At 36.9% G+C, this 24,386-nt stretch overlaps 1 protein-coding gene and 1 non-coding gene across 5 annotated transcripts in view; both read left to right on the plus strand.

The window, feature by feature from the left end:
- The first annotated feature begins 2,014 nt into the window (after positions 1–2,014).
- On the plus strand, positions 2,015–2,119 carry LOC133315609 (small nucleolar RNA R71). Its single transcript, XR_009752108.1, has one exon. It is a non-coding gene; the product is annotated as a small nucleolar RNA R71 (small nucleolar RNA).
- Positions 2,120–7,475: 5,356 nt separating this feature from the next.
- The window catches only part of LOC133315575 (nodulin homeobox-like), a 29,727-nt gene continuing 12,816 nt past the window's right edge, over positions 7,476–24,386 (plus strand). The window contains exons 1-7 of one of the 4 annotated variants that reach the window (XM_061517213.1): positions 7,476–7,572; positions 14,678–14,720; positions 14,833–14,958; positions 15,035–15,193; positions 21,294–21,377; positions 21,484–21,612; positions 22,258–22,476. In XM_061517213.1, coding sequence (XP_061373197.1) covers positions 14,679–14,720; positions 14,833–14,958; positions 15,035–15,193; positions 21,294–21,377; positions 21,484–21,612; positions 22,258–22,476 — 759 coding nt within the window. In that variant the 5' untranslated portion in view covers positions 7,476–7,572; position 14,678. Of the gene's footprint in view, positions 7,573–10,082; positions 10,155–14,677; positions 14,721–14,832; positions 14,959–15,034; positions 15,194–17,865; positions 17,967–21,293; positions 21,407–21,483; positions 21,613–22,257; positions 22,477–24,386 lie in introns of those variants that run through there. The other 3 variants (XM_061517212.1, XM_061517214.1, XM_061517215.1) reach the window with 3 other exon arrangements.

Raw genomic sequence — 24,386 nt, forward strand, 5'->3', positions numbered from 1 at the left:
GAGCTTTTGTGTGAGTTGAAGTTCTTGTTCATGGGTTAGCAAAGAAGAAATAATCACAGGGAGAGTGTTGTCTTTACCCAAATAAGTATATTTCAGGTGTTCAGGTAAGGGTTTTAACTCCAAGGTAGGTGGTTGCTCTACTGAAGGCAATTTCGGTCTTTGCTCTTGCTCTGATCGGTTTAAGGATTCAAAGACCCTTTCTTTCCTTCCCTGGGGTTGGTGGAAACTGATGGATGCAAGGTATTCTTCCAGCTCCTCAAAGTCCTTAATGCCTATCTCTGGCTGCAAATGCTCCTGCTGTTCTTCTCATATGACCGAGTCAAGGATCGAAATGCTAGAGCATTCCTTAGTGTTATCTTCATCAAACCTTATTGCTTTCATGACATTAAACTTCACTTCTTCTCCGTTTACACTCATAGAAAGTTCACCCTTTCTGACATTTATGATAGCATCACCGGTAGCCAGAAATGGTCTGCCCAAAATTATTGGAACTTCTTGATCTGCTTCAAAATCTAAGATGATGAAGTCAGCTGGTAGAATGAACTTGTCTACTTGGACAAGGACATTCTCAATTTTTCCTTCTGGCTTGGCTATAGATCGGTCTGCAAGTTGAAGAGTGACTGTGGTTGGTCTTGCTGCTCCTATGTCAAGCAGCTTGAAGATGGAAGCTGGCATTAGATTTACACTTGAGCCCAGATCACAAAGTGCCCGACCAAGATAGTTCTTCCCAACTGTACACGGGATGGTGAATATACCAGGATCCTTTAGTTTGGGAGGAATTTTAGTCAGGTACTTGCACGATTGTTGAGTGAGGGCTACGGTCTCAGACTCTTCGATCTTTCTTCTTTTTGACAAAATGTCCTTCATGAATTTTGCATATGAAGGCATTTGCTCCAGAGCTTCTACTAGAGGGATATTTATGTGAAGTTGTTTCATCAAGTCAAGAAACTGGCTAAACTGCTTATCCTCGTGTTGCTTTTTCAACCTCTGTGGAAAAGGAGGCTCGATCGGTTCACTCCTTCTCTTGCATGGGGGAACATAAGTTGGAACTGAAACTGGTTCACTGACTTTTGTTGCTCCAAGTTCTGGTACAGGTGTTGCGTCATCCGGTTTGATTTCAGCAGACTCATTGCTTTGAACCTTCTCTTCTGGTCCTGTCTGAGCTTCAAGGTGTGAAGGGTCAGTGGCTTCTTCAACTTCCTTTCCTATGGGCTGTTTTGCTGGTTCACGCTTTCGAGGTCGTGCCACTAAGTCTGGGGGTGGTAAGGTTTTTCCATCTCGCAGGCTTATAGCATTACAATGCTCCTGGTTATCTTGAGACGACTTTTCTGTATCACTAGGGAGTGTCCCTGGTTGCCTTTGTTTGAGTGCTCCAGCCAGCTGACCAATTTGGGTTTCTAGGTTTCGCATGGCTGCGCTGTTCTGATTCATGTACTCCTTGACAGAAGTCTCAAAGGATTGGGACTTCCCTTCACCCTTATCCCAGTTTTGTTGGTTCTGCCTGGGATACGGGGGTCGGTTCTGGTAGTTTCCTCCATTGCCTCCAGCATTATTCTGATTCCTCCAGCCTCGGTTATTGTTCCCTTGATGGTTGTCATTGCTCCTGTTGTTGTTGTCATACCCTCCTGCATAGCACACATCAGCTAGATTGTTACAGTCTTCATATTCATGAGGACCTCTACAAGTGGGGTAACTCTGACTTGATTGAGTCAAAAGAAGTTGCTCAGTTGTTTTTTTCTGTTCCATGGGCTTCCAGTTTTTTATAGTGTTCTGGAGCGAAGCCATTTGTGCAGAAAGAGCATCGGCTGAGCTTAGCTCAAGAACTCTTGCTTTCTTAGGAGCACTGTATCGTGTGGAAGGCCATGAAATATGTTTTTTTGAAAGTTTTTCCAACAACTGGTAGGTTTCTGGATAAGTAAAATCCAAAAGATCTCCCCCTGCGGCTGCATCAACAGTTGCTTTTAATGGCGGGGTTAAACCATGATAAAACGTGTGAATGATGCCCTAATCAAAAACTCCATGATTCGGGCAGATTCGTATCAACTCTTTAAAGCGTTCCCACGCTTCATACAGACTTTCTCCATCATACATCTGAAAAGAAGCTATATCAGCCCTCACTTGGGCTTGTTTTGCTTGGAAAAAAAATCGGGTAACAAACTGTTCTGCCAATTGCTCCCAACTGGTGATGGAGTTTGGGGGCAATGTTCTCCTCTATTCTTTGGCTTTTCCAGCTAAGGAAAATGGAAAAAGCCGCATCCGCATTTTTCTTCCGAAATACCATGAACTTTGAAATTGTCAACTATCTCAGTGAAATTGTCCAAATGACTGTGAGGGTCTTCCATGGGTAGTCCATGGAACTGACCAGCGTTCATAATCATTTGGAACATTGCAGGTTTTATTTCAAAGTTCGGGATATTCAGAGGAGGGGGAACATAGCCTCGTTCTAGACCATTTCTGAAGGGAGCAACCATATCATTCAATGATGGCCCTCTTCCTCCATTCGGTCCTTGTTCAGGCTCATGATTGTGATTTCCATTGTTATCATTGTTTACAACCTCCTCCATTGTACTGTTTTTCAACCTTTGAACTCTTCTTCTATTTCTGAAGGTTCTCTCGGGTTCTGAATCAAAAAGTACTATTTCCAGTCCAAGTTCTGTAGGTTCTGTGCTCATACAAATGGAGGAGGTTTATTAAAACAAAAAGACTGCGATTAAACAGCAAAAATGTTTCCTTAAAAATGCCCTTTCTTGCCAAATGATCCCCGGCAACGGCGCCAATTGATTGGTCGAACCGAGAGTTGCTCGGGAATATTTCTTTCAGAGAGCAAGAGTGTAGAGTAGTAATCAAAATTGCCAACATGAGCAATCTACTCTGACTAAGAGCAACCCTCTTTAACTATACGCAAGCGTACGTGTCAAGCAATATAGGGTATTATAGCCCCAGATTTATCGTCCTCAGGGAGCAGTTGTGAAGTAAGAAGCGTTAAAGGAAACTTAATTTGTAAAATGGAGCAATAAAAGAAATCACTATTCTCAGCTAAGCTTCATAAAGAGCAATCTCTGGGCAGCTAGTTAAACAATGTTAACCAATCTGAACCAGATGAGAGCAGTGAATGACTTAGCATGGTCATCGAATAAAAAGGCATCAATTGAAGTAACTTTAAGAGCAGTCAACGAAATGAAAGTAAGAGCATCAGCTAGTAAAACACAGTTCAGTTATCGTGAGGAAAAGGTTGTGATAGGAATTGAGTTAAGATTAATTTCAGAAAGAAAAAGATCAAGTAGGTGTCACGGGTTCCATGTTTTCATCCCTTTGGTTAACCCTGCCTGGTAGCATATTTTACAAGTGGATTTTGCTCCTTCCCTTGTTTTGCTATAGGTAAGCAGAGGGTAAGGCCTTACTCTCCACATTACTCCATAGTACTTGGAGTTATATGCAAGGAAACCATGCTGCCTTCTCAAAAGAGCATGGATTCACATGGCAGTGCTCCCCATTCCAGGTGTTTCTCCCTCTTTTCTTCAGGCTAAACTACCCCAGGATTTTGAGAATGCTCCACACGCCTTTGTCAGTGTTTCATCAACCGAGTGGTCCCGGGATGAGGTTGCCAGCCCAAAGGGTTTCACAAAATCAATAAATTAAACCAAAGAGCAACTCAAAATTCATTTATAAAATATGTGTTCCTTACAAAGCTATCCTAAGACAAAAGGGATTCCTTCTATGGAACCCTCACCTACTTAGAGGAAGTTAGCTCCTAGTGAGCATTTTTACAAAGAAATAAGAAAACAAAGAGACAACACGTCCTAGGATGGGTGCTGATCCTCCTCTTTATGAGGATTGCTTGTTCCTTTTATAGGGTTCTTCATTTGATCTCCATTGTTCCTTTCATCAAGGGTCGTGCTTTGTCTAAATCCTCTCCAATGGTAGCTTTGCTTCTTGCAAGCCTGGCCTTAAATGGAAGTGGTCCCCCTTGCTTTTGGCTCCCTTTGTGAGTAGGAGTATCGGATTCAGGGTGGCACCTCCACTCCTTCTGCTGTAGCTGACGTGGCGGCTCCCCATTGCTCAGCTTTTTGCTTTCGTACTGTAGCAGAGGCAGCACCTCCACCTTCTCTGCTGTAGCTGACGTGGCAGCTCCCCATTGCTTCTTTTGAGTGCTGTTGTACTATAGCATACTTCTTTTTCCTTTCTGCGCAACACTCCTTCTTCTCTCTTCATTTTGTGGTTCCTTTTGATGGGCCTTAGGTATCCTGAACAGAGCAAACTAACCCAATAGTCATATGTGAAAAAGATAATGTTAAATTTGCTCCAGGTTTACCTTAATTCCTACTTTCGGCATTGCTCTGGTCCACTATTCAAAACAGTTGCTCTATATGAAAAGAAGAAGGTTAAATGACGTGATTTATAACCAAAACATGGGTTTTGTGGAACAATTTGCCCTTAATGGGCCTCAACTCTTGAGGACTATCACCATTCCACATATATGTGAAAATGTGTTTCTCCTGTAACGTCAGGAAAGAGGTATCAACGGGGTCGGTGTAATGAAGCTACGTGGAGATCTTGGAGAGCTAGGAGGTGCGAGCTCGTGGTCCTCATGGGTCGATCGACCAAGCGATGAATCCGGCGAGCAATCTTGTGGAGACTCCATGAATCTATTTCAAAAAATTACACAAGTAATTAATTAACAGTTCTAAAATAATTGAAATGAACAAAAACTAAATTAAATTAAATTTAATACATTAACACTACTAAATTAAATTAAATTACTTAATAGTTCAAAAAAAATTTAAACATAAACAAATTTAATGAAATGAAATTAATTAACATGCGTAAAAATAATTAATTAACAGCTCTAAAATAATTTAAATTAATATAGACTAAATTAAACTAAATGAATTAACAAACATAAATTAAGTTTAATCTATCAAAACTCCTAAATTAAATTAAATTACTTAACAATTCAAATTTTTTTAACATAACATAAACTAAATTAAATGAAATTAATTAACCCTCCTGAAAATAAGTAATTAACAGTCCTAAAATATTTTAAATTAATATAGACTGAATTATGCTAAAATAATTAACAAACATAAATTACATTTAATTCATTAACACTACTAAATTAAATTAAATTACTTAACATTTCAAAAAAGTTAACATAACATAAACTAAATTAAATGAATTTAATTAATACTCCTAAAAATAAGTAATTAACAGTTCTAAAATAATTTAAATTAATATAGACTGAATTAAAATAAAATAATTAACAAAAACAAGTTATGTTACATTCATTAAAACTCCTAAATTAAATTAAAGTACTTAACAGTTCAAAAAAAAAAAACTAAATTAAATGAATTTAATTTACACTCCTAAAAATAATTAATTAATAGTTCTAAAATAATTTAAATTAATATACATTGAATTAAACTAAAATAATTAAAATAAATAAATTTTATTTAATTTAGGAGTGTATATTAATCTAAAATAATTAACAAACATAAATTAATTTTAATTCATTAACCCTCCTAAATTAAATTAAACTACTTAACAATTCAAAAAAAGTTAACATAACATAAAATAAAATAAATTAAATTAATTAACACTCCTAAAAATAAGGAATTAACAGTTCTAATATAATTTAAATTAATATGTACTAAATTAATTAATAAGCATAAATTTAATTTTATTCATTAACACTCCTAAATTAAACTATATTCCTTAACAGTTATAAATAATTCGTTAACACTCCTACATTACTTTAAACTAATTAACACACATAAATTAAATTGAATTAACAGTCCTAAATTAAATTATTTTAACAAAATATATTTTAAACTAAAATATTCAAACCAATATTATTTTTCCTTAATTCATTTTATTTCAAAATACAAATATCAATTATTAAAATTATCCTATAATTTATTTATACTAACTCATTCAACAAACATATAAATCATGTTATCTATCCTAAGGTTTAATTTCTACACTAGAAAATTAATTAATATCTAAATATATCATCTATCCTAGGATTTAATTCCTATACTAATAAAAATATCATCTCATCTATCATATAAAATAACATCATTTAAATTTAAAACAATAAACAAAATTATAGTGAAAAAAAGTTAAACTAACCTATGAGAGACAATGGGAATTAGTTGGTGTGCAAGGGATCTATCAAATAAAATAACAACATTTAAATTTAAAACAATACACAACATTGCAGTGAAAAAAATAAATTAAACTAACATGTGAGAGACAATGGGAACCAGTTGGTGTGCAAGAGATCTATCAAACAAAATAATAGAATTTAAAATAAAAATAATAAACACAATAGTATTGAAAAAACAAATTAAACTTACCTCTGAGAAAGAATGAAAACAAGATGATAATGTGCAAGGGGGAGGTGGACCAGTGGGAGAATGAGAAAAAAAAGGGAAGAGAAACGATTTTTCACAGGGGGAAGTGGGAGAAAAGGGGAGGGGGATCGGTTTTATAGTGGTGGGACCATTAAAATCGCTGAACAGTGCACCGGGTTGGGTCCGGGTGTGACACATGTCGTACATGCGTTGTGTGGTTGTACGGTTGCCATGTAACATGTTAGGCTGTCCAGCAATTTTGGCCACCTAAGATGCCATGCTGTCTAGCATTTTAGGCCACGTGGCAAACTGTGGTAAAAGCTGTCTGCCACGTAATCTCGCTGCACTGCGTAGCGGCTTATGTGGCCATGAACTTGCTGCCATGTGTGCACTCTTAACTCACAAGAGTTATAGCGAGTTAGGTGACATGGTATTTTAGAATTTTTTTTTTCAAATCGAGGCATTCAGATAATTTTTTTTGAATAGTGTGACATTTTGATCGTTGTCCCAAAATTAATACTAAAAATAATTTACATTTGAGAAAGGAGAAATAGTTTTTAGATACCATATAAGGGAAAAACTCTTAATAAAGTAGTTAAACATCACCCTCACCAAAAAAAATAAAAATAATAATTAAACATCAGGATTAAATTGGCCCGGCCCACTTTGAATTGGTGTTGGGCTAAGTAAAGTTAAAGCAAAATGTATTGCAGAAAGAAAAAGAAAAAGAACAATATACTTTAATGTAATATATAAGAGTAAATCAACTGAAATTTGAAAAAAAAATGAATAAATATTTATATAAAAAGAAATTAAAGAGCGATTGAAATTTGAAAAAAGAAATTAACTTAAAAATGTTTACAATTAACTATTTTAAAAGTGTATGTATTTGAGATCTTGAAAAATAATATAAATTTGAAAGTATTTACTAATTTAAATTAAATAAGGCAAGAGTTTAAATATATCAATCACATTTGGGTTTAACCGTTTAACTCTTATTATCTGCCACTGCCACTTAACAATGATTAATTAATTAATAAATGTTATCCAATAATACTTACGGAAAGTTGGTGTTAATATATATTAATATTTTGAAATTGTTTCCCCTTCTGCCTTTTCTTAATCGAATCTATTATTCACTCTCTTCCACAATCCCTCTTCCGTAGCCATCGACCGCGATTCTCCAACCTTCAGGCTAATGATTTTCTGTATTTAAAAGGTATTACTCTCTGATTTTGTGCTTACTTTTGATGCTATTTGTTATTGTTATAATAGTTATTGTTGTATGAAGTGTTTATAGTTAGTTTCTGTCAACTCTGAATTGGTTGGATTCATTTGAAAGAATTGTATTTGAACTTTCGTTTGTTCTAATTCCAAGCATGGTTTTTACATGGGCATTCGTAATAGTACTTGAAAAAGCTCTGGCTGCTCATTGCAGGAAATTATTTTGATAAACACAGTATAGGTGGAATTTGATTTTAAGGTAGATACAGAACAAGGTGTATTCGAAACTTGAAAGATTTTTTGGGGGTAACTTGTTCTTGATTTCTGTGAAGGGAATGCAAGTTAAACTTATCAGTTCTTTTAGAGTATAAGTTGCAAATAAAGACTAAAATCCCAGTGTGTTTTTGAAGAAAATGCGAAGAACAATACATGTGGGACACAGTTTTGAAGCATAATAATAATAAAGGAAGGGAAGGAAACCATGGGATCATGGTATTCCCTAGGGTAGCTTTTTCCTTAACGTTTCATTCCCTCCAAAAGTGGGCAGAAAGTGGAAACTGGAAAGAATGGATAAACTTCTGATCAAATTTTATGATCTTTGAACTTCATCTACTATCTGTTAAAAGGTAATGATTTTTAAAAACAGTTAAAAACTTAAAATAGTGTGAGGGAAAAAAAGATATTTCCTTTTACTTTCCATTCTATTGTGTTCCCAAACATACATATGTTTATTGTTTTCCCCCCTAGGGTGAACCATCCAAAATGAGGAACGATTATCAGTATCCATCCCATTTGTTTTCTATCCTTTAATGACCATTTTTCTTTCCAAACAAATTGTCAATAAATTGTAAGTTAGAAGAGATGTTTTTTGTGTCCTTGATATGAGGAATAATTTATTTTTCTTAGTCAATAATTTCCATAATTATCAAAGCAATATTTAATTTGTTTTTTATACTCAATTTTATTCATCATGGGCAAATATTATCATCAATTCCAATTGAAAGTTGAGGTGAAAGTTGCCCTAAACTGGAGTTGTAAAAATGAATGAATCACGAAAAAATTATGGACAATATTTTATTGATGAGCTGTTTAAGGAAATTATGAAGGGAATCCTGCTCCTACTCAAAGGAAATTAAGAATATAATTTTGTTCTATGTTGACATGTGGCTGTATTTAAGAGGATTTGAATTATTTTATTTGCTGCACAATGCATATGGCATAGTTATTTCCTATGAGTGGATATTGACCTTGTTAATGTAAAGTTTTGAAACGACTTATCTTTATAGCTTGTTTTTTGTAAGAAAAATAAAATGCAAGAAGCATGGCTCGGTTCATTGACAACTCAATCAGCTAAATTTTTTGGTTCATTTGTTAAAGGAGCCAGACTCGATGAGCTTTTACATGTTTGACTCATTAGCTTGGTGGTGGCTTGACATATGTGTCTATATATATATATATATATGTATAGTTTTTTTGTTAACAGGAGTAATAATAATGTGTTAATTTAATATAGATTAGCATTAGATATTTTTTTTTTGGTCTCACTTTTAGCTAAGCATATGTAAGAAAAACATAGGGCGAGCCTCGGAGCAAGTGGTAAGATTTCTCCTCTATGACCAGCAAGTCTCAGGTTTGAGTTTAGAATATATATATGTATATATATATATATATATATATTATTTTTATTTCTTTACAAAAATGTAAGGGTAAGGCTGCGTACAATTGACCTTTTACAAAGTTAGAGAGCCTTTGTGAACGAGATTTGCCCCTTTTTCCCTTTATATTTAAGAAAAATAGAATTTTTATTGAACCACAAATACGAGCTTAACTCATTGAGCATAAAGGTTTAAATAATGAAAGCTTGTATATTTAATCTTTGAGCTTGAGCAACTCATGAGCTTAAGGTGATTCAAGCTCCAGCCAAGAAAATGAGCTTAATTTTTCATTGAGTTCAGCCTGCATGAGCCTCACTCGGCGCAGCTTGACTCATTTTCAGTCCTTCATTGTTACTCAATTGATGGTACATTATGATGCATGACACAGATAGAGGTATCCATATGACATTTTGTATGACATGCCACAGGATGGGGTTGGATTTAGTTGGAATGGAGTTTGTGTTTCAATTATGCTTAGGAGCATTTACTGGGGTTTCTATGCATTTAGAGAAAATTGTACTTTGATATTTAAATGAAATCTCTATCATGAGACTTGCTATGAGATAAAATTGTTTTCATGGCTTCTCATTGGTGATCACTGTTCAGTACATGGATTATTTCAAAAATAATCTTTGGTAGATATAGATAGGGATTGGTTAAATCTCTTATAACAATTTTTAGCTCTATTTTTTCTTTCTTCTTTAACTGCTTTGTTAAGGAGGAATCCCCCCCCCGCCCCCTCACCCCCTCTTTGTTATCATTTGCTCTTTCAAATTAAATTTCTTCATTTATTAAAACAAAAAAAAAAATTGTATGCTATTAATAAAATCAATGTCAGGATTACATGTAGTGCATATCTGAAGCCTTCTATAAAGGAAGCTAACTCTTCTTTGATGGCTGTAAAAGATGCATCAATTAAAAGGTGCTCAAATGCTTGTGCTTTTATAACACATTTTTACTTTGAAACACTAGCTTGTTCTCCATTGAACTTTCTCTCATTCTCAATGCCTTTAGCATCAAAACAGCTGCTTCTCATCCCAAAGTGAAAATTATTGTGCTCACTGTTAGAATAGGAAATATAATATATATAGATTTGTATAGATTGCATTCTTATTTGTAAATATTCTTTTCCTTATTTAGGATTTGGGCTAGGTCTGGGCTTGTCACTTAAGCCCATTAGGGTCTGTATATATTGTATCTCTTTGTATCAGTTTAATACACAACATATTATTTCATATTCAAGTTGGTATCAGAGCTCTTTTGTTCTGGGACCTTAGCTTTCGCTTAAAACCTCATTTTCGCTTTAAAACCTAAGCCCACTGCTTAGGTGTTCTCTTTTTCTTTGCCATGTCCTTCCAGCAAGTCATCTAAGCCGTGTGCCCCTTCAGATCGCTTTCTGTACCTGTCAGAACCTCCGTTCGTCGCTGGAATTGCCATTCGTCACTGTTCCGGTCACCGGAGAACTTTTCCGGCGACGATTTCAACCGGGACACCTGCGATCAGAACCTCCTCTCTCCGGCGACCTGTTATGTGGAAGACCCACCACCGACGCAGCCTCCACGCGCGGCCTCTTTCCTCTACGCGTGGTGCTCACGCGCCACCTTTCATCGACGCATGTGCACTGTTTCGACGTCCTTTTCCGGCCGTTCCAGGACAGAACAACTTGCCTTCTCCTCCCCTTTCCAGATCTGCTGTTGGTTCTTCGTGGGTCTCATTTGCGGTGTGTGTCTCTTCTTGATTGGCCATCAGGTTAGTTTCTATTTACTTGGTTATGTACCTTTGTGATTTATTTTAATGGCAGAAGTTTCTCCTGTTCACTCGGAGGTCAATTCCCCTCCTCTTCCTGTTAAAAGTTCCTCAAGTATCATCTCCACCAATGTTGGGCCCATTACCTCCTCCAAATTGAAGAGTTCTGTTAATTACAAGAATTGAGCCACCTCTGTTCGAGTCTGGTTCTTTGGACAGGGGCATGGGCAACATCTCACAGTTAAATCTACTGATATTCCTAAGGAAGAAAAATCTGATTTAAAAGGATTGACTACCAGCTTCTGAGTATTCTTTGGCAGTCTATTGATCCAATCGTTTTGGATATTTTCTATTCTTTTCAAACATGCAATGAAGTGTGGGAGGAAGCAAAACACCTCTACACTAATGATGTTCAACAGCTCTATTCTATCATGTCTCAATTTATGGATTTGCGCAAATCATCTGACACTCAGATGGAGACGTATGTTGGCTAAAGTCGATCTTTGATGCAGGCATATTTAGATATGTTGCCCCTACCCTACTGATGCTTCTGCATATAGGAAACATGTGGAGCGTCTCTTTATGGTTGCCACACTTTCTGGTCTTCCCGAAGAATATGAAAATGTCCGTGATACTATCTTGACTAATGGAGATGCTGATTTATCACTGACTTATCAACTCCTTCTCAACCTGAATAAGAAATCTACTCCTGCATCGTCTTTTGTTGTTGATTCCACTGCTCTTGTTTCCCGTATTGACTTTCGCGGGAACAATGGAGGTGGTCGTGGTCGTGGTAGGGGCCAGGGAGACGTGGTCAGGGCGGACGTGGTCAGCGACCTCGTTGTCATTATTGTCAGCAACTTGGTCATTATGAGGAACGTTGTTACACAAAGTATCCTCACCTGCAACCCTCTCATGCTGCTAATATAGCTCAGTCAGATACTGCTTCATCTGGTACAGTGTCTCTCTCTTCTGAAGACTATGCAGCACTTCAGACTCTTCTCAGGAAGGCTTTTCCTCAGTCTCAGCATTCTGCTCCAGATACTTGTAATCCTGTTGTTTGTGTTTCTCATTCTACATCGCTTGGTCCTTGGATATTTGACTCAGGTGCTACTGATCACCTCTGTGGTAATAAGGAACTCTTTATATCTCTTACTTATTCTGATCATTTACCTTCTTTCACTCTTGCTGATGGCACTAAAGCCCCTGTTCATGTGATTGGACAAGTTTGTCCAACTTCTTCTTTGACCTTGGCATCTGTTGTCTATTACATTCCTGACATCTCTTATAACTTAATTTCTATTAGTAAATTGATCAACTCTCTTACTTGCATTGTTACCTTCTCAAACCATTCTGTTTCTGTGTAGGATCCGGGTACGGGGAAGAAGAATGGAGTGGCCCGTGAGTCACAGGGTCTGTTTTACCTGGTTGTGCCTCGTCCTTCAGTAGCTTGTTCTCTCACAGAATCTCCACAACTCATCCATAGTCGCCTCAGTCATCCCAGTCTTTCAAAATTGAAGAAAATGGTTCCTCTTTTATCCGGTCTTCAGTCTTTAGATTGTCAGTCATGTCAGCAAGGAGAGCATATACGCTCCTCCTTTGCCAGTCGAGTCAATAAACGAGTTGATGCTCCTTTTTCAATTATTCATTCTGATATTTGCGGTCCAAGTCGTAGTTTGTCTGTTTTAGGGTTTCGGTATTTTGTTACTTTTATTGATGATTATTCACGTTGTACCTGGATTTATTTAATGAATAATCGTTTTGAGTTATTCTCTATTTATAAAATTTTTTCTGCCGAGATTCATACTCAATTTGGTGCTTCTATTCGTATTTTGTTTCTATTCCTAAGATCACAGGTGAAGCACTTTCCCATCCAGGGTGGCGCCAAGCGATGTTTGATGAGATGACTGCACTTCATTCCAATGGCACTTGGGATCTTGTTCCTGCTCCTCCAGAGAAGTCTATTGTTGGTTGTCGCTGGGTCTATACTGTCAAAGTTGGACCTGATGGCCATGTTGACCGTCTCAAGGCGCGCTTAGTTTCTAAGGGTTTTACTCAAATTTTCGGCCTTGACTATAGTGACACATTCTCTCCGGTCGCTAAGATGGCGTTTGTTTGCTTGTTTCTTGCTCTCCCTGCTGTTCGTCACGGGCCACTCCTTCAGCTTGGCATCAAAAATGCTTTTCTTCATGGTGATTTACAAGAAGAAGTTTACATGGAGCAACCACCTGACTTTGTTGCTCAGGGGGATTCTGGGAAGGTGTGCCAACTTCCTAAATCCTTATATGGTCTCAAGCAGTCTCCTCGGGCATGGTTCAACCGTTGCAGTTCTGCTGTTTAGGCTTTTGGCTTAATTCGTAGCAAAGTTGATCATTCTGTATTTTATAGGTTCACATCTCCTGATAAGTGCATCTATTTTTTAGTCTATGTCGATGATATCATTCTCACTGGGAGTGATCAAGCTAGAATTCGTCAGTTAAAACAGTATTCGTTCAGTCAATTTCAAACAAAGGACCTTGGTAAGCTTTGTTACTTCTTAGGGATTGAGGTGACACAGTTTAAACAGGGCATTTCTATCTGTCAAAGGAAGTATGCCTTAGATATCCTAGAAGAAACTGGTATGTTGGGATGTAAACCAGTTGATACACCCATGGATCCTACTATCAAATTATTGCCCGGACAGGGGGAGCTGTTATCTGATCCTGGTCGTTATCGGAGGTTGATTGGGAAGTTCAATTATCTTATTGTGACTGGGCCGGACATTTCTTTTGCTGTTAGGAGGACTAGTCAGTTCCTTGACTCCCCTTGTGATTCTCATTGGGATGCTGCTGTGAGGATCCTTCGGTACATCAAAGGAGCACCGGGGAAAGGCTTGTTGTATTCAGATCAGAGAAATACAGAAATTTGTGGTTATTCAGATGCTGATTGGGCAGGATCACCCTCAGACAGGCGCTCTACTTCAGACTATTGTGTCTTCTTTGGAGGAAACTTAATTTCTTGGAAGAGCAAGAAACAACCTGTTGTTGCTCGATCTAGTGCAGAAGCTGAGTATCGTGCAATCACAATTGCTACCTGTGAGCTAATGTGGTTAAAACAATTGATTTAGGAGCTTCATCTTTGTGAATAGAAACAACCCATGACACTCATTTGTGACAATCAAGCTGCATTACATATATCATTTAATCCTGTATTTCATGAGAGAATCAAACATATAAAGATTGATTGTCACTTCATTCGAGAAAAGATTCAGTCAGGAGAAATCAAAACAACTTTTGTCAACTCCAATGATCAACTCGCGGATGTCTTCACTAAAGCTCTTAGAGGTCCTCGGGTTGAATACATTTGTAACAAGCTCGGTGCTCACAATATATACGCACTAGCTTGAGGGGGAGTGTTAGAATAGGAAATATAATATATATAGATTTGTATACATTGCATTCTTATTTGTAAATATTCTTTTCCTTATTTAGGATTTGGATTAGGTCTGAGCTTCTCACTTAAGCCCATTAGGATCTCTATATGTTGTATCTCTTTGTATCAATTTAATACACATTATATTATTTCATATTCAAGTCTCACTAATGCTATTATTTCATATTCGAGTCTCACTAATGCTTACTGTGCTATATAAATGTGTCTTGCAGTTTTTAAATTCATCTTGCTAATGTATGCTTCTTCTGTCTTCATATTAATTTGCAGAATGAGGATGGCTAAGGAAGAACCATCTAGTAGGGACACACAGGCAAGTACTAACCACTTAAATGTAACTTGGATCCATGAGACTTTCTTTTGCTCCCACTTCAACCTTTTTAGTGGCAGGAATATGAAGAAGTTTTATTTATTTGCTTGAACAGGTGATAGACATGATATCAGCAGTGAAGGAATTACATGGGCTTAAGTCTCAAGATCTTTATAGATTATTGAGGGATGCTGAAAATTTTACTATTCATCACCATACTGGAAAAGGATTGCTGCTGAAGGTTTCATGCTCAGCATCATAATGATATTTTATTTTATTTTTGTCAGAGTGTTCTTTCTAATGGAGTTTGTGTACAGATTGATATGGACAAGCTTGCAGGATCTCTTCCATTGCACCTTACTGCAATGCTAATCTCATCTGATAGAGATGAAGCTATGTTCAGATACTTGTTATGTGGTATTCGTCTGTTGCATTCCTTGTGTGATTTAGCTCCCCGTCTTCCTAAACTTGATCAGGTTAATAATAATTATGTTTATAAGCTTATTAACAATTATTGTAATATTGCATTTTTCTTTCTATGGTTTTCCACTTTTCCGTGCTTGTTTTCTTGTGTGGCAAAGGCATGTTATCTAAATGTTGAATAATATTATTGAAATTCCACAAAAGTTTGAATAACTGATAGAGGCCTGTATAAAAATAGGCTAGAAGTTCAGGAAGGATGGTAGGGAAAGAAAGAAACCGGTGAGATGGAGAAGAATTCTGTTATTCTATTATGGAGAGAAAGAGAAAGTATCTATTAGAGTATAATATAAACCATTAAAGAGGCCCTCTCCTAACTGATAGAGACCTAATGCATCATCCACCTTTCAAGCCCAGTGAGCTCTCTTGTAAGGGGGCGTGTTAGAGAATAGTATAAATCATTAATAAAGCCCTCACCCACCAGCTTAAGCTTTTGAGTTGAATTGGTTCTTTATAGTATCCGAAGATAATATCTCCCTTACAACTGAGCAATCTCAGTTAACACACTATTTATTGTAAATATTAGAATTATTTTTATTATTTTGTAATAGTTAGTATTTGGGTTTAGCCCATTAGGTCTTTTAGTCTCTTTAAATAGAGAACTCTTGTATAGATATTACACACAGTTTTATAATATACAAATATTTCTTCCAATTTGGTATCAGAGCTCTCGATTCTAAGAGCTCTGCTTCCGCATCTACCGTTTTTAAAGAGGAATCCTTATATTTTGTCTCTCGTTGCCATTAGCCACCACCGGAAAATATTTATGGGGACCCTTTTGGACCGAGAGGATCACCGTTCGATGCTCCGATCACTGTTAGTCGAAACACCACCATTGACCACTGTCGCCGGCGAGTTTTCCAGCGATCCACCCACGGTTGTGATCGCTACGACGAGGCGACCTCCTCTGTCCAAGACCTACCTTGTGATTCGTTCAGACGCTCCCTCACGCTTGTGGAAGAGACGCGCTGCATCCGGACCTGCAGAGGCGCGCGGAGGCGCGTGAGACACCCCGTTCACGCGCGACCAGTATAGACCAGCTCGCCTCCTTCTTCTGAGTTTGGATTTGTGATTCCCACAACGTTTTTCCTTCTCTTTTTTACTGTTCCAGTCTCCTGGTTACTATTCCGGTGACGTTGGACCTCAACCGCTCTGATCAGTCAGTTTTTCAGGGAATTTTATGTCTGACGTTGAAGATAATCTTATCAATCAGCCCTCTGTTACACCCTATATGGCTTCTCTTAGTTCAAATGATCTGCCTGCTCTCCATCAGAATTAATGGAAAAAATTATTTGCAGTGGTCTCAGCTGGTTCGTACAATTCTCAAGGGCGTCGCAAGATTGCTCATCTTGAAGGACCTGTTACTGCTAACACAGATCCAAAATTTGCTGATTGGGATGATGTAAACTCCCTTATTATGACGTGGATATGGAACTCTATGACTCCTGAAGTTAGTCAACATTGCATGTTCTTACCTACTGCTCTTGAGATCTGGAATGTTCTTCGTCAGACCTATTCAATGAAACAAGATGCTGCCACCTGCTATGATATGAGGAATAAAATTTTTTCTACCAAGCAAGGCTCTTTCTCTGTAACAGAGTATTATGGCAATCTGAAGGGATTATGGACTGAGCTAGATCAGTATTAGAGTTTGAAGATGGAGTGCAGCAAGGATGCAGCCACTTTGGCCTCCTCTGTTGAAAGAAATCGGATCTTTGACTTTCTTTGTGGCCTCAATTCAGAATATGATCTTATTTGGGTTCAAAACCTTGGTAAGGAAAAATTACCTTCTCTTTCTGAAGTTTTTCATACTGTCAGGGGTGAAGAAAGTCGTAGGAGTGTCATGATGGATACCGAGTTGTCTGAAGGATCTGTCATGATCTCATCTAAAGTCACTACTTCAACTCTTTCTGATGAGTCTGCTATGATCTCAGCTAAGCCACCTCAGTCCTCAGGGGTCTTCTTTGTTTAAGTCATCTCAGGGTTCCTCTTCCTTTAAGCCCCCCAACAAAGACGGACGTTGGTGCAATTATTGTAAAAGACCAGGTCACACAAAAGATATTTGCTACCGTCTTCATGGGAGACAACAGGTTTTGGAGAAGTTTATTAAGCCACCCTCACGTGGTCAATCTTTCTTGGCCCCTTCAGACATTCCTCCTGTGAATGAGAACTCACAGATGCCTGATGCGTTTACTACTATTCTTCGTGAGGAATTGGAACGGCTTAGGTCCGTATTTGAATCTCTCAATAAGCCTTCTGGTACTGGTACTTTGGCTATGACTGGTAAGAATTCATCCAATCATTCTTTTATCGCTTCTTGTACTGATTTCAAAACTTCATGGATTGTGGATTCTGATGCTACTGATCATATGACTTGCTGCAATAACCTTTTTCTTTCTTATAATCCTACTGTTGGTATTCGTATTATAGCCGTAGCTGATGGATCACACACATCAGTTGCAGGTTCTGATAACATTAAAATCCAACCCTCCTTGTGTCTCAAGAATGCTCTCCATGTTCCCCAACTTTCTACCAACCTCCTTTTTACTCATAAGCTTTCTACAGATTTGAATTGCACTGTAACCTTTTTCCTTACTCATTGTGTTTTTCAGGATCTCACCACGGGGAAGACGATTGGAGTTTCTAAGGAGCAGGGTGGGTTGTATTATCTAGTTCCAGACTTTGTTGCAGAAGGTACCAGGGATCAGACTTTGATGAGTCGTCAGTCTACTTCAGTTTCTCTTATTTGGCTTCATCACAAACGCTTGGGTCATCCTTCTTTTAGTTTACTTAAGTCTATGTTTCCATCTTTGTTTTTGCAGTATGTTGAGTCTTTTAATTGTGATGTCTGTCAATTTGCAAAACATCATCGTGTATCATTTCCTTCTAGCGAAATAAAAAGTGTTGAACCTTTTACCATTATTCATACTGATGTCTGGGGGCCTTCCAGGTACGTAGTGTTTCTGGTGCTAAGTGGTTTGTATCTTTTATTGATGATTATACTCGGACTATATGGATCTTCTTGATGAAAGATAAGGAAGAAGTAACACAGTTGTTTATCCAGTTTTATTATATGATTGAAACCCAGTTTGGTAAACGTATCAAACGCTTGAGATCAGATAATGGTACAAAATATGTTAATCAACATCTCTCTCAGTTTATTAAAGATAAAGGAATGATTCATGAACTCACATGCGTGAATACCCCTAAACAAAATGGGGTTGCTGAAAGAAAAAATTGACATTTGTTTGAAGTCACCAGAGTATTATTGTTTCAGACATCTATACCCAACTCTTCTTGGGGAGAAGCTGTATTAACTGCAGCTTATTTGATCACCCACTTACCTTCCAGAATCTTTGGCCATGTAAGTCCTGTTGATCTCATGACCTCTTTTTTTCCTTCTGTTCCAATTATGCAGAGTCTCCAGTCTCGTGTCTTTGGATGTGTACTTCGGAGTAAATTAGAGCCTCGAGCCCTTAAGTGTGTCTTCCTTGGTTATGCTCCTAACTAGAAAGGATACAAATATTATCATCCTCCAAGTCGTAAATTCTCTGTGTCTATTGATGTTAGCTTCCATGAATCTGAGTCCTACTTTCTACCTCCTCAGCTTCAAGGGGAGAACAATATTGAAGCTCCTTCCATTTTCTTTGAGTATGAGTCTCTCCTTCCGTTACCTACATCATCTCCTACCCCAGTAGTTACACTACATGACAATGAGAAGGAAGACTTAGTTGATGAGGCTGAAAGTTCATCTGATTCCTCTTGTGATATGCCTTGATCGACAGAAAGTACGCAAAGTCGGGACACTTGAACTATTTTATCAAAGGAGGAAACAACCCACATTGCCCCACTAGCAACTGCAGTTGCATGAACCGCTGGTAAGTACTGAATAGACTGCTTATTTTATTCCTGAGCCTGATATTAATTCCGTTGACTTACCCATTGCTGTAAGAAAAAGGAAAAGGTCTTGTACCCAACACCCTATTTCTCTTTTTGTCTCCTCTAAGAATCTCTCTGTGCATCATAGAAGCTTTAGTACAACACTTGACTCCATTTCAATCCCGAAATCAGTACATGAAGCATTAAAGGATGACAATTGGGTTCAAGCCATGCATGACGAGATGAATGCATTAGAGAAGAATAATACATGGGAAGTCGTTGACAGGCCAAATGGAAAAAGGGCAGTAGGAAGCAGATGGGTTTATACTCCGAAATATAATTCTGATGGGACTCTTGAAAGGTATAAAGCTCGACTGGTTGCCAAGGGGTACACACAGACTTATGGCATTGATTACGAAGAAACATTTGCTCCAGTGGCTAAAATGAACACTGTAAGAGTTCTATTGTCCCTTGTTGCTCATTTTAATTGGGATTTGAGACAATTTGATGTGAAAATTGCCTTCCTCAATGGCGAATTAAAAGAAGAGGTTTACATGGAGATCCCACCACGATTTAACTCTACAAATGGAGAAAACAAAGTTTGCAGGTTAAAGAAAGCATTGTATAGCTTGAAGCAATCCCCGCGTGCTTGGTTTGGAAGATTTACAAAAGTTATGCTTTCATTAGGGTACAAACAAAGTCAAGGGGATCATACACTTTTCTTTAAACATTCTCAGGAAGGTAAACTCACTATCCTTCTAGTTTATGTTAATGACATTATTATAACAGGGGATGATATAGATAAGAAGCATGCTCTGCAAGAAAGATTGACTTCTGAATTTGAAGTTAAAGACCTTGGAAAATTGAGATATTTTCTTGGGATAGAAGTTGCTCATTCAAAGCAAGGGATCTTTATTTGTCAATGGAAGTATGTTCTTGATCTCCTTAAGGAAGCAGGAAAACTTGGGTGTAAACCTTCCAGTACTCCAATTGAGCAGAATCACAAACTAGGAAGTGAGAATGAGAGTCCTCCAGTTGACAAAGGACAGTATCAACGTATAGTGGGAAGATTGATATACCTGGCTCATACTAGACCTGATCTAGCGTATGCAGTTAGTATTGTTAGTCAATTCATGCATGATCCGAGGGAAAAACACCTGCAGGCTGTGGATAGGATTCTTCAAGATCTAAAAGGCACACCAGGCAGAGGACTATTATTCCAAAGAGGAGGAAAATTATCCTTAGAATGTGTATACAGACTCAGATTATGCTGGATCCGTTACTAATCGACGATCTACCTCAGACTATTGTATGTTTCTTTATGGAAATCTCATAACACGGAGAAGTAAAAAGAAAAATGTGGTTGCTAGGTCGAGTGTAGAAGCAGAATTCCGAGCCATGGCTCAAGGTATCTGTGAGTTATTATGGCTGAAAATCATTCTCGATGATCTCAAGGTGAGATGTGAAGGGTCTATGAAGTTACTCTGTGATAACAAGTCAGCTATCTGTATAGCTCACAATCCAGTCCAACACGACTGAACCAAACATATTGAGATTGATCGCCACTTCATCAAGGAGAAACTAGATACCGGACTGATCACAACTTCGTATATTTCGTCTAGTTGTCAATTGGCTGATGTCTTGACTAAGGGTCTTCCTAATGATAGGTTTCAAGAGCTTACTAGCAAGCTGAGAATGATAAATATCCATTCCTCAGCTTGAGGGAGAGTATTGTAAATATTAGAATTATTTTTATTATTTTGTAATAGTTAGTATTTGGGCTTAGCCTGTTAGATCTTTTAGTCTCTTTAAATAGAGAACTTTTGTACAGATGTTACACACAATTTTATAATATACAAATATTTCTTCCAATTCTATTATTCCAACCTACCTCTGTTCTGTACAACTCCCGCTATTTAAACTCTTAAATCTTCACTAACTACTGCTTTAACCAATTGTGTTAACTAATTAACCCACTAGCTACCCTGGTATTTATTCTTCCATGAATACACCTTCCAAACAGTGTTCTGTTGCTGTGGCTCGGGCCTAACAACATCTATTGTAAAATGTGAATGAATAATGGTTTGCTAGCCTGAATACCCTGTCTTTAGTGATAATGGTCGGTCGTGGTAACCTATACATGTTTGTTTGTTAAATTAGATTATAATAACACTGCAACAGTAGAATCTGATTTCTGTATGTGGAATATGATTACAGATTTTCCTAGATGATGTGAAAGTGTTGGAACAGATGATTGATTTGGTTTTCTACATGCTTATTGTTCTTAGTGGCTACAGACAGGTTTTCTTTTTTTTTTGAATACCAGACAGGTTTTCTTCAGTTCTTAGCTCCGCAGTTTAAACTTCTGTACTGTTTATCTGTATTGAGATTTGTACCTGTGCTGCAGGAAGACCATACTTATAGTCCTATGTACCTTTTGCATTCAGCTCTTGTAGCATGCAACTTATATCTATTAACAGGGTTTATATCGACAAAATGGCAAGATGTTGTCCATGTTTTGCTTGCACACCCAAAGGTACAAGTTCTCTATGGTTAAAGAATGACTTTCATTATATATAAATTATTTAAAATCCTTTTTTTGGGGTAAATATATGAAATCCTTTTTACTTAACTCTCAAATGTTTTGAACTAAAATTTAGAGTTTTTCCAAACACTTTTAAAAGGGATTTTGGTTGTTGAAATTGCTTCTTTACCCTCTCTTAAGAACCTTGAGGTCACCACCCTAAGAACCTCTGGGAAGGTGTATCCCAAGGTTCTTTACATGGTATCAAAGCCTCACCGTCCCCCACTTTCTCTTGTGGAGTTTCTTAGCACACGTAGGCTGGGCCTGTTGCATTGTCCACTCTTCAAGCCCAATGGGCTCTTGTGTGAGGAGACGTGTTGAGATATATAGTCCCACATTGGTTGTATGAGCAACTAATGTGGAGTTTATAAGGCCTTGGGCACTCCCACCCTTTGAGCTAGCTTTTGGGGTGGTGACCTCAAGGTTCTTTACACCCTCAAAAGGACATGATACCAATTTATATAGCATTTATTTCAATCTACTTGTTGCATGCATATAGAAATGCTTTTCCTGTCATTTAAATTATATTGGTATATTCAATGTTATTTTCTGATAATACATATATGCTATGGCTAGTTATGAACCTCTCTGTAACAGGTTGACATATTTATGGATGCGGCTTTTGGGTCAGTTCGCTTGGTTGTTAGGTGTCTTGAGATTACACTGGTAGCTTGCTTTAAAGATTTTTCCATGGAATCAAATCTTTCAGCTGAACAAGTAGTTTATTATCTCTGCCAGCAGTGTGAGGCTTCTTTGCAGTTTCTTCAGTCATTGTGCCAACAGAAGTTGTTTAAGGAGCGCCTGCTAAAGAATAAGGTTTTCCAAACTAGACTTTAAGCATTTAGAGTAACACATCATCAGGCGATTATGTCCCTAAATTTGTGTAACGAAATTTGAAGTAACACACTGGTGTAAATGAAAATCAATATTACACCATTGAATAACTTTTCATAGGATGGCTTTCTCACAAAATCTACTGTTCGATTAAAAGTTCTTATCATATTGATCCATAAAAATTTACATTAATCCAAAATTGTTTTATACTCCAATTGATATATCCTGGGACCAATATAATATATACTTCCAAATATAAGAAAATTTTAACTATCTGATTTCATACTTTTTGTTCTATTTTTTCAATTTTTGTGATGTAAGATCAACGTGAGATAATTATATTTCAATCGTTAGATCGATAAAAATTACATGCTTTAAAAAGTTATTAAAAATAAGTAAGTTGAATACTACTTTAGTGTATATATATATATGGGATAGGATATTGTAACAACTAATTAGTGTTACTACCAATTAATTTCACCGTTAGATCGATTATGTTGATCCAACGGTTATATTTATTTCCATCTTTGTATGATTATGGTTCTCCATATTTAATGTGAAAACATTAAATATGAAAAATCATCACCGTACAAAGGTAAAAATAAATATAAAATATTAAATATGGGGAATCATAACCATTCAAAGATGAAAATAAATATAACCGTTGGATCAACATAATCGATCTAAGGGTGAAATTGATTGGTAGTAACACTAGTTGGTTGTTATAATATCCTTCCCCTATATATATATATATATATATATATATATATATATATATATATATATATATAAGGGAAGGTTATATTTACAAATTTTTTGTTTACGAACTCTTGCAAACTACACTGGACTCCCGAAAGTACACTAGGTTACACTATGTACTTCTGGGAGTACATAGAGTAATTTGCAAAAATTTGTAAAAAAAGTTTGTAAATGGATCCTTCCCTGTATATATATTTATGTATAGGGTTTATTGTTTCTCATCTCATAGGAGATAACCCAAAAACTACGTCGTTTTGAGGGTTAGGGTAACTAATGAAGGGTGTTTTGGTAAAATTCATAGAAGACAATGGAAGGTCGGTTGCATCCTTTTGCCTTTCTCTCAGTAACATTATGATATATTAAAATTCAATTGTTCCATAAATAAATCATACCAAATTCCTCCTGTGGTACAAATGTTGTAAAATGTATATATACTTTGTCTCAAGAAAGGAGGTGATTATATGCTTACGTGTTTACAGTACTTCAAGATCTCACATTTTCTCTCAAACTTAATGGTCATACGGATACCACCAAGAATAGAGCAGGATCTCAATTTTGGTTTCTTTGACTCCTTATGGTGCACGGAACATGGTTACTTTTGAGGTGTCTCTTTGGTAGTTTAATAGCGAGACAGGAGAGCTCTTTTGTAATGGCTTTGTTTGTTTCTATTGGTTGTTTGTTTTCCTATTAGGTTTTTATAAGGAGAATTCCTTTTCTTCTTTCTTTTCTGAATCCTTTGTTTCCTGATGATAATGATAAAAATAAATTTTTATGAAACAAAATAATATCAGATCTTCTCCACTGTCTGAGCAGCTCTACCTTTCTCTAGCATCTCCACTAAATTATTTTTAAAGAGGATCTTGATACTCAACCTGTAGGTTCTCTTGCCTTTAAAATGTGCTTTGATTTTATCTTTGAGTGGAACCAAATTGATTTTTTATCATATTCTTCATTTTCCCCCATCTATTCTCCTGCACCTGTTTGATTAAACATAACATAAAATTGAGGATCGTATGGACTATAACTTCCTTTCTTAGCAAGATCAAAATTGAAGATTGTTGTTAGGTATTTCTGATTAAAATTTCAGATGCTCTACAAATAATTGTGTTTTTATTTCGATCTGTAGGATGTCC

Source organism: Gastrolobium bilobum, unplaced genomic scaffold (assembly GCF_033153095.1).
Source record: "Gastrolobium bilobum isolate Gb01-03AN ecotype WA unplaced genomic scaffold, APGP_CSIRO_Gbil_v1 utg1559, whole genome shotgun sequence".
Classification (NCBI taxonomy): Eukaryota; Viridiplantae; Streptophyta; class Magnoliopsida; order Fabales; family Fabaceae; genus Gastrolobium; species Gastrolobium bilobum.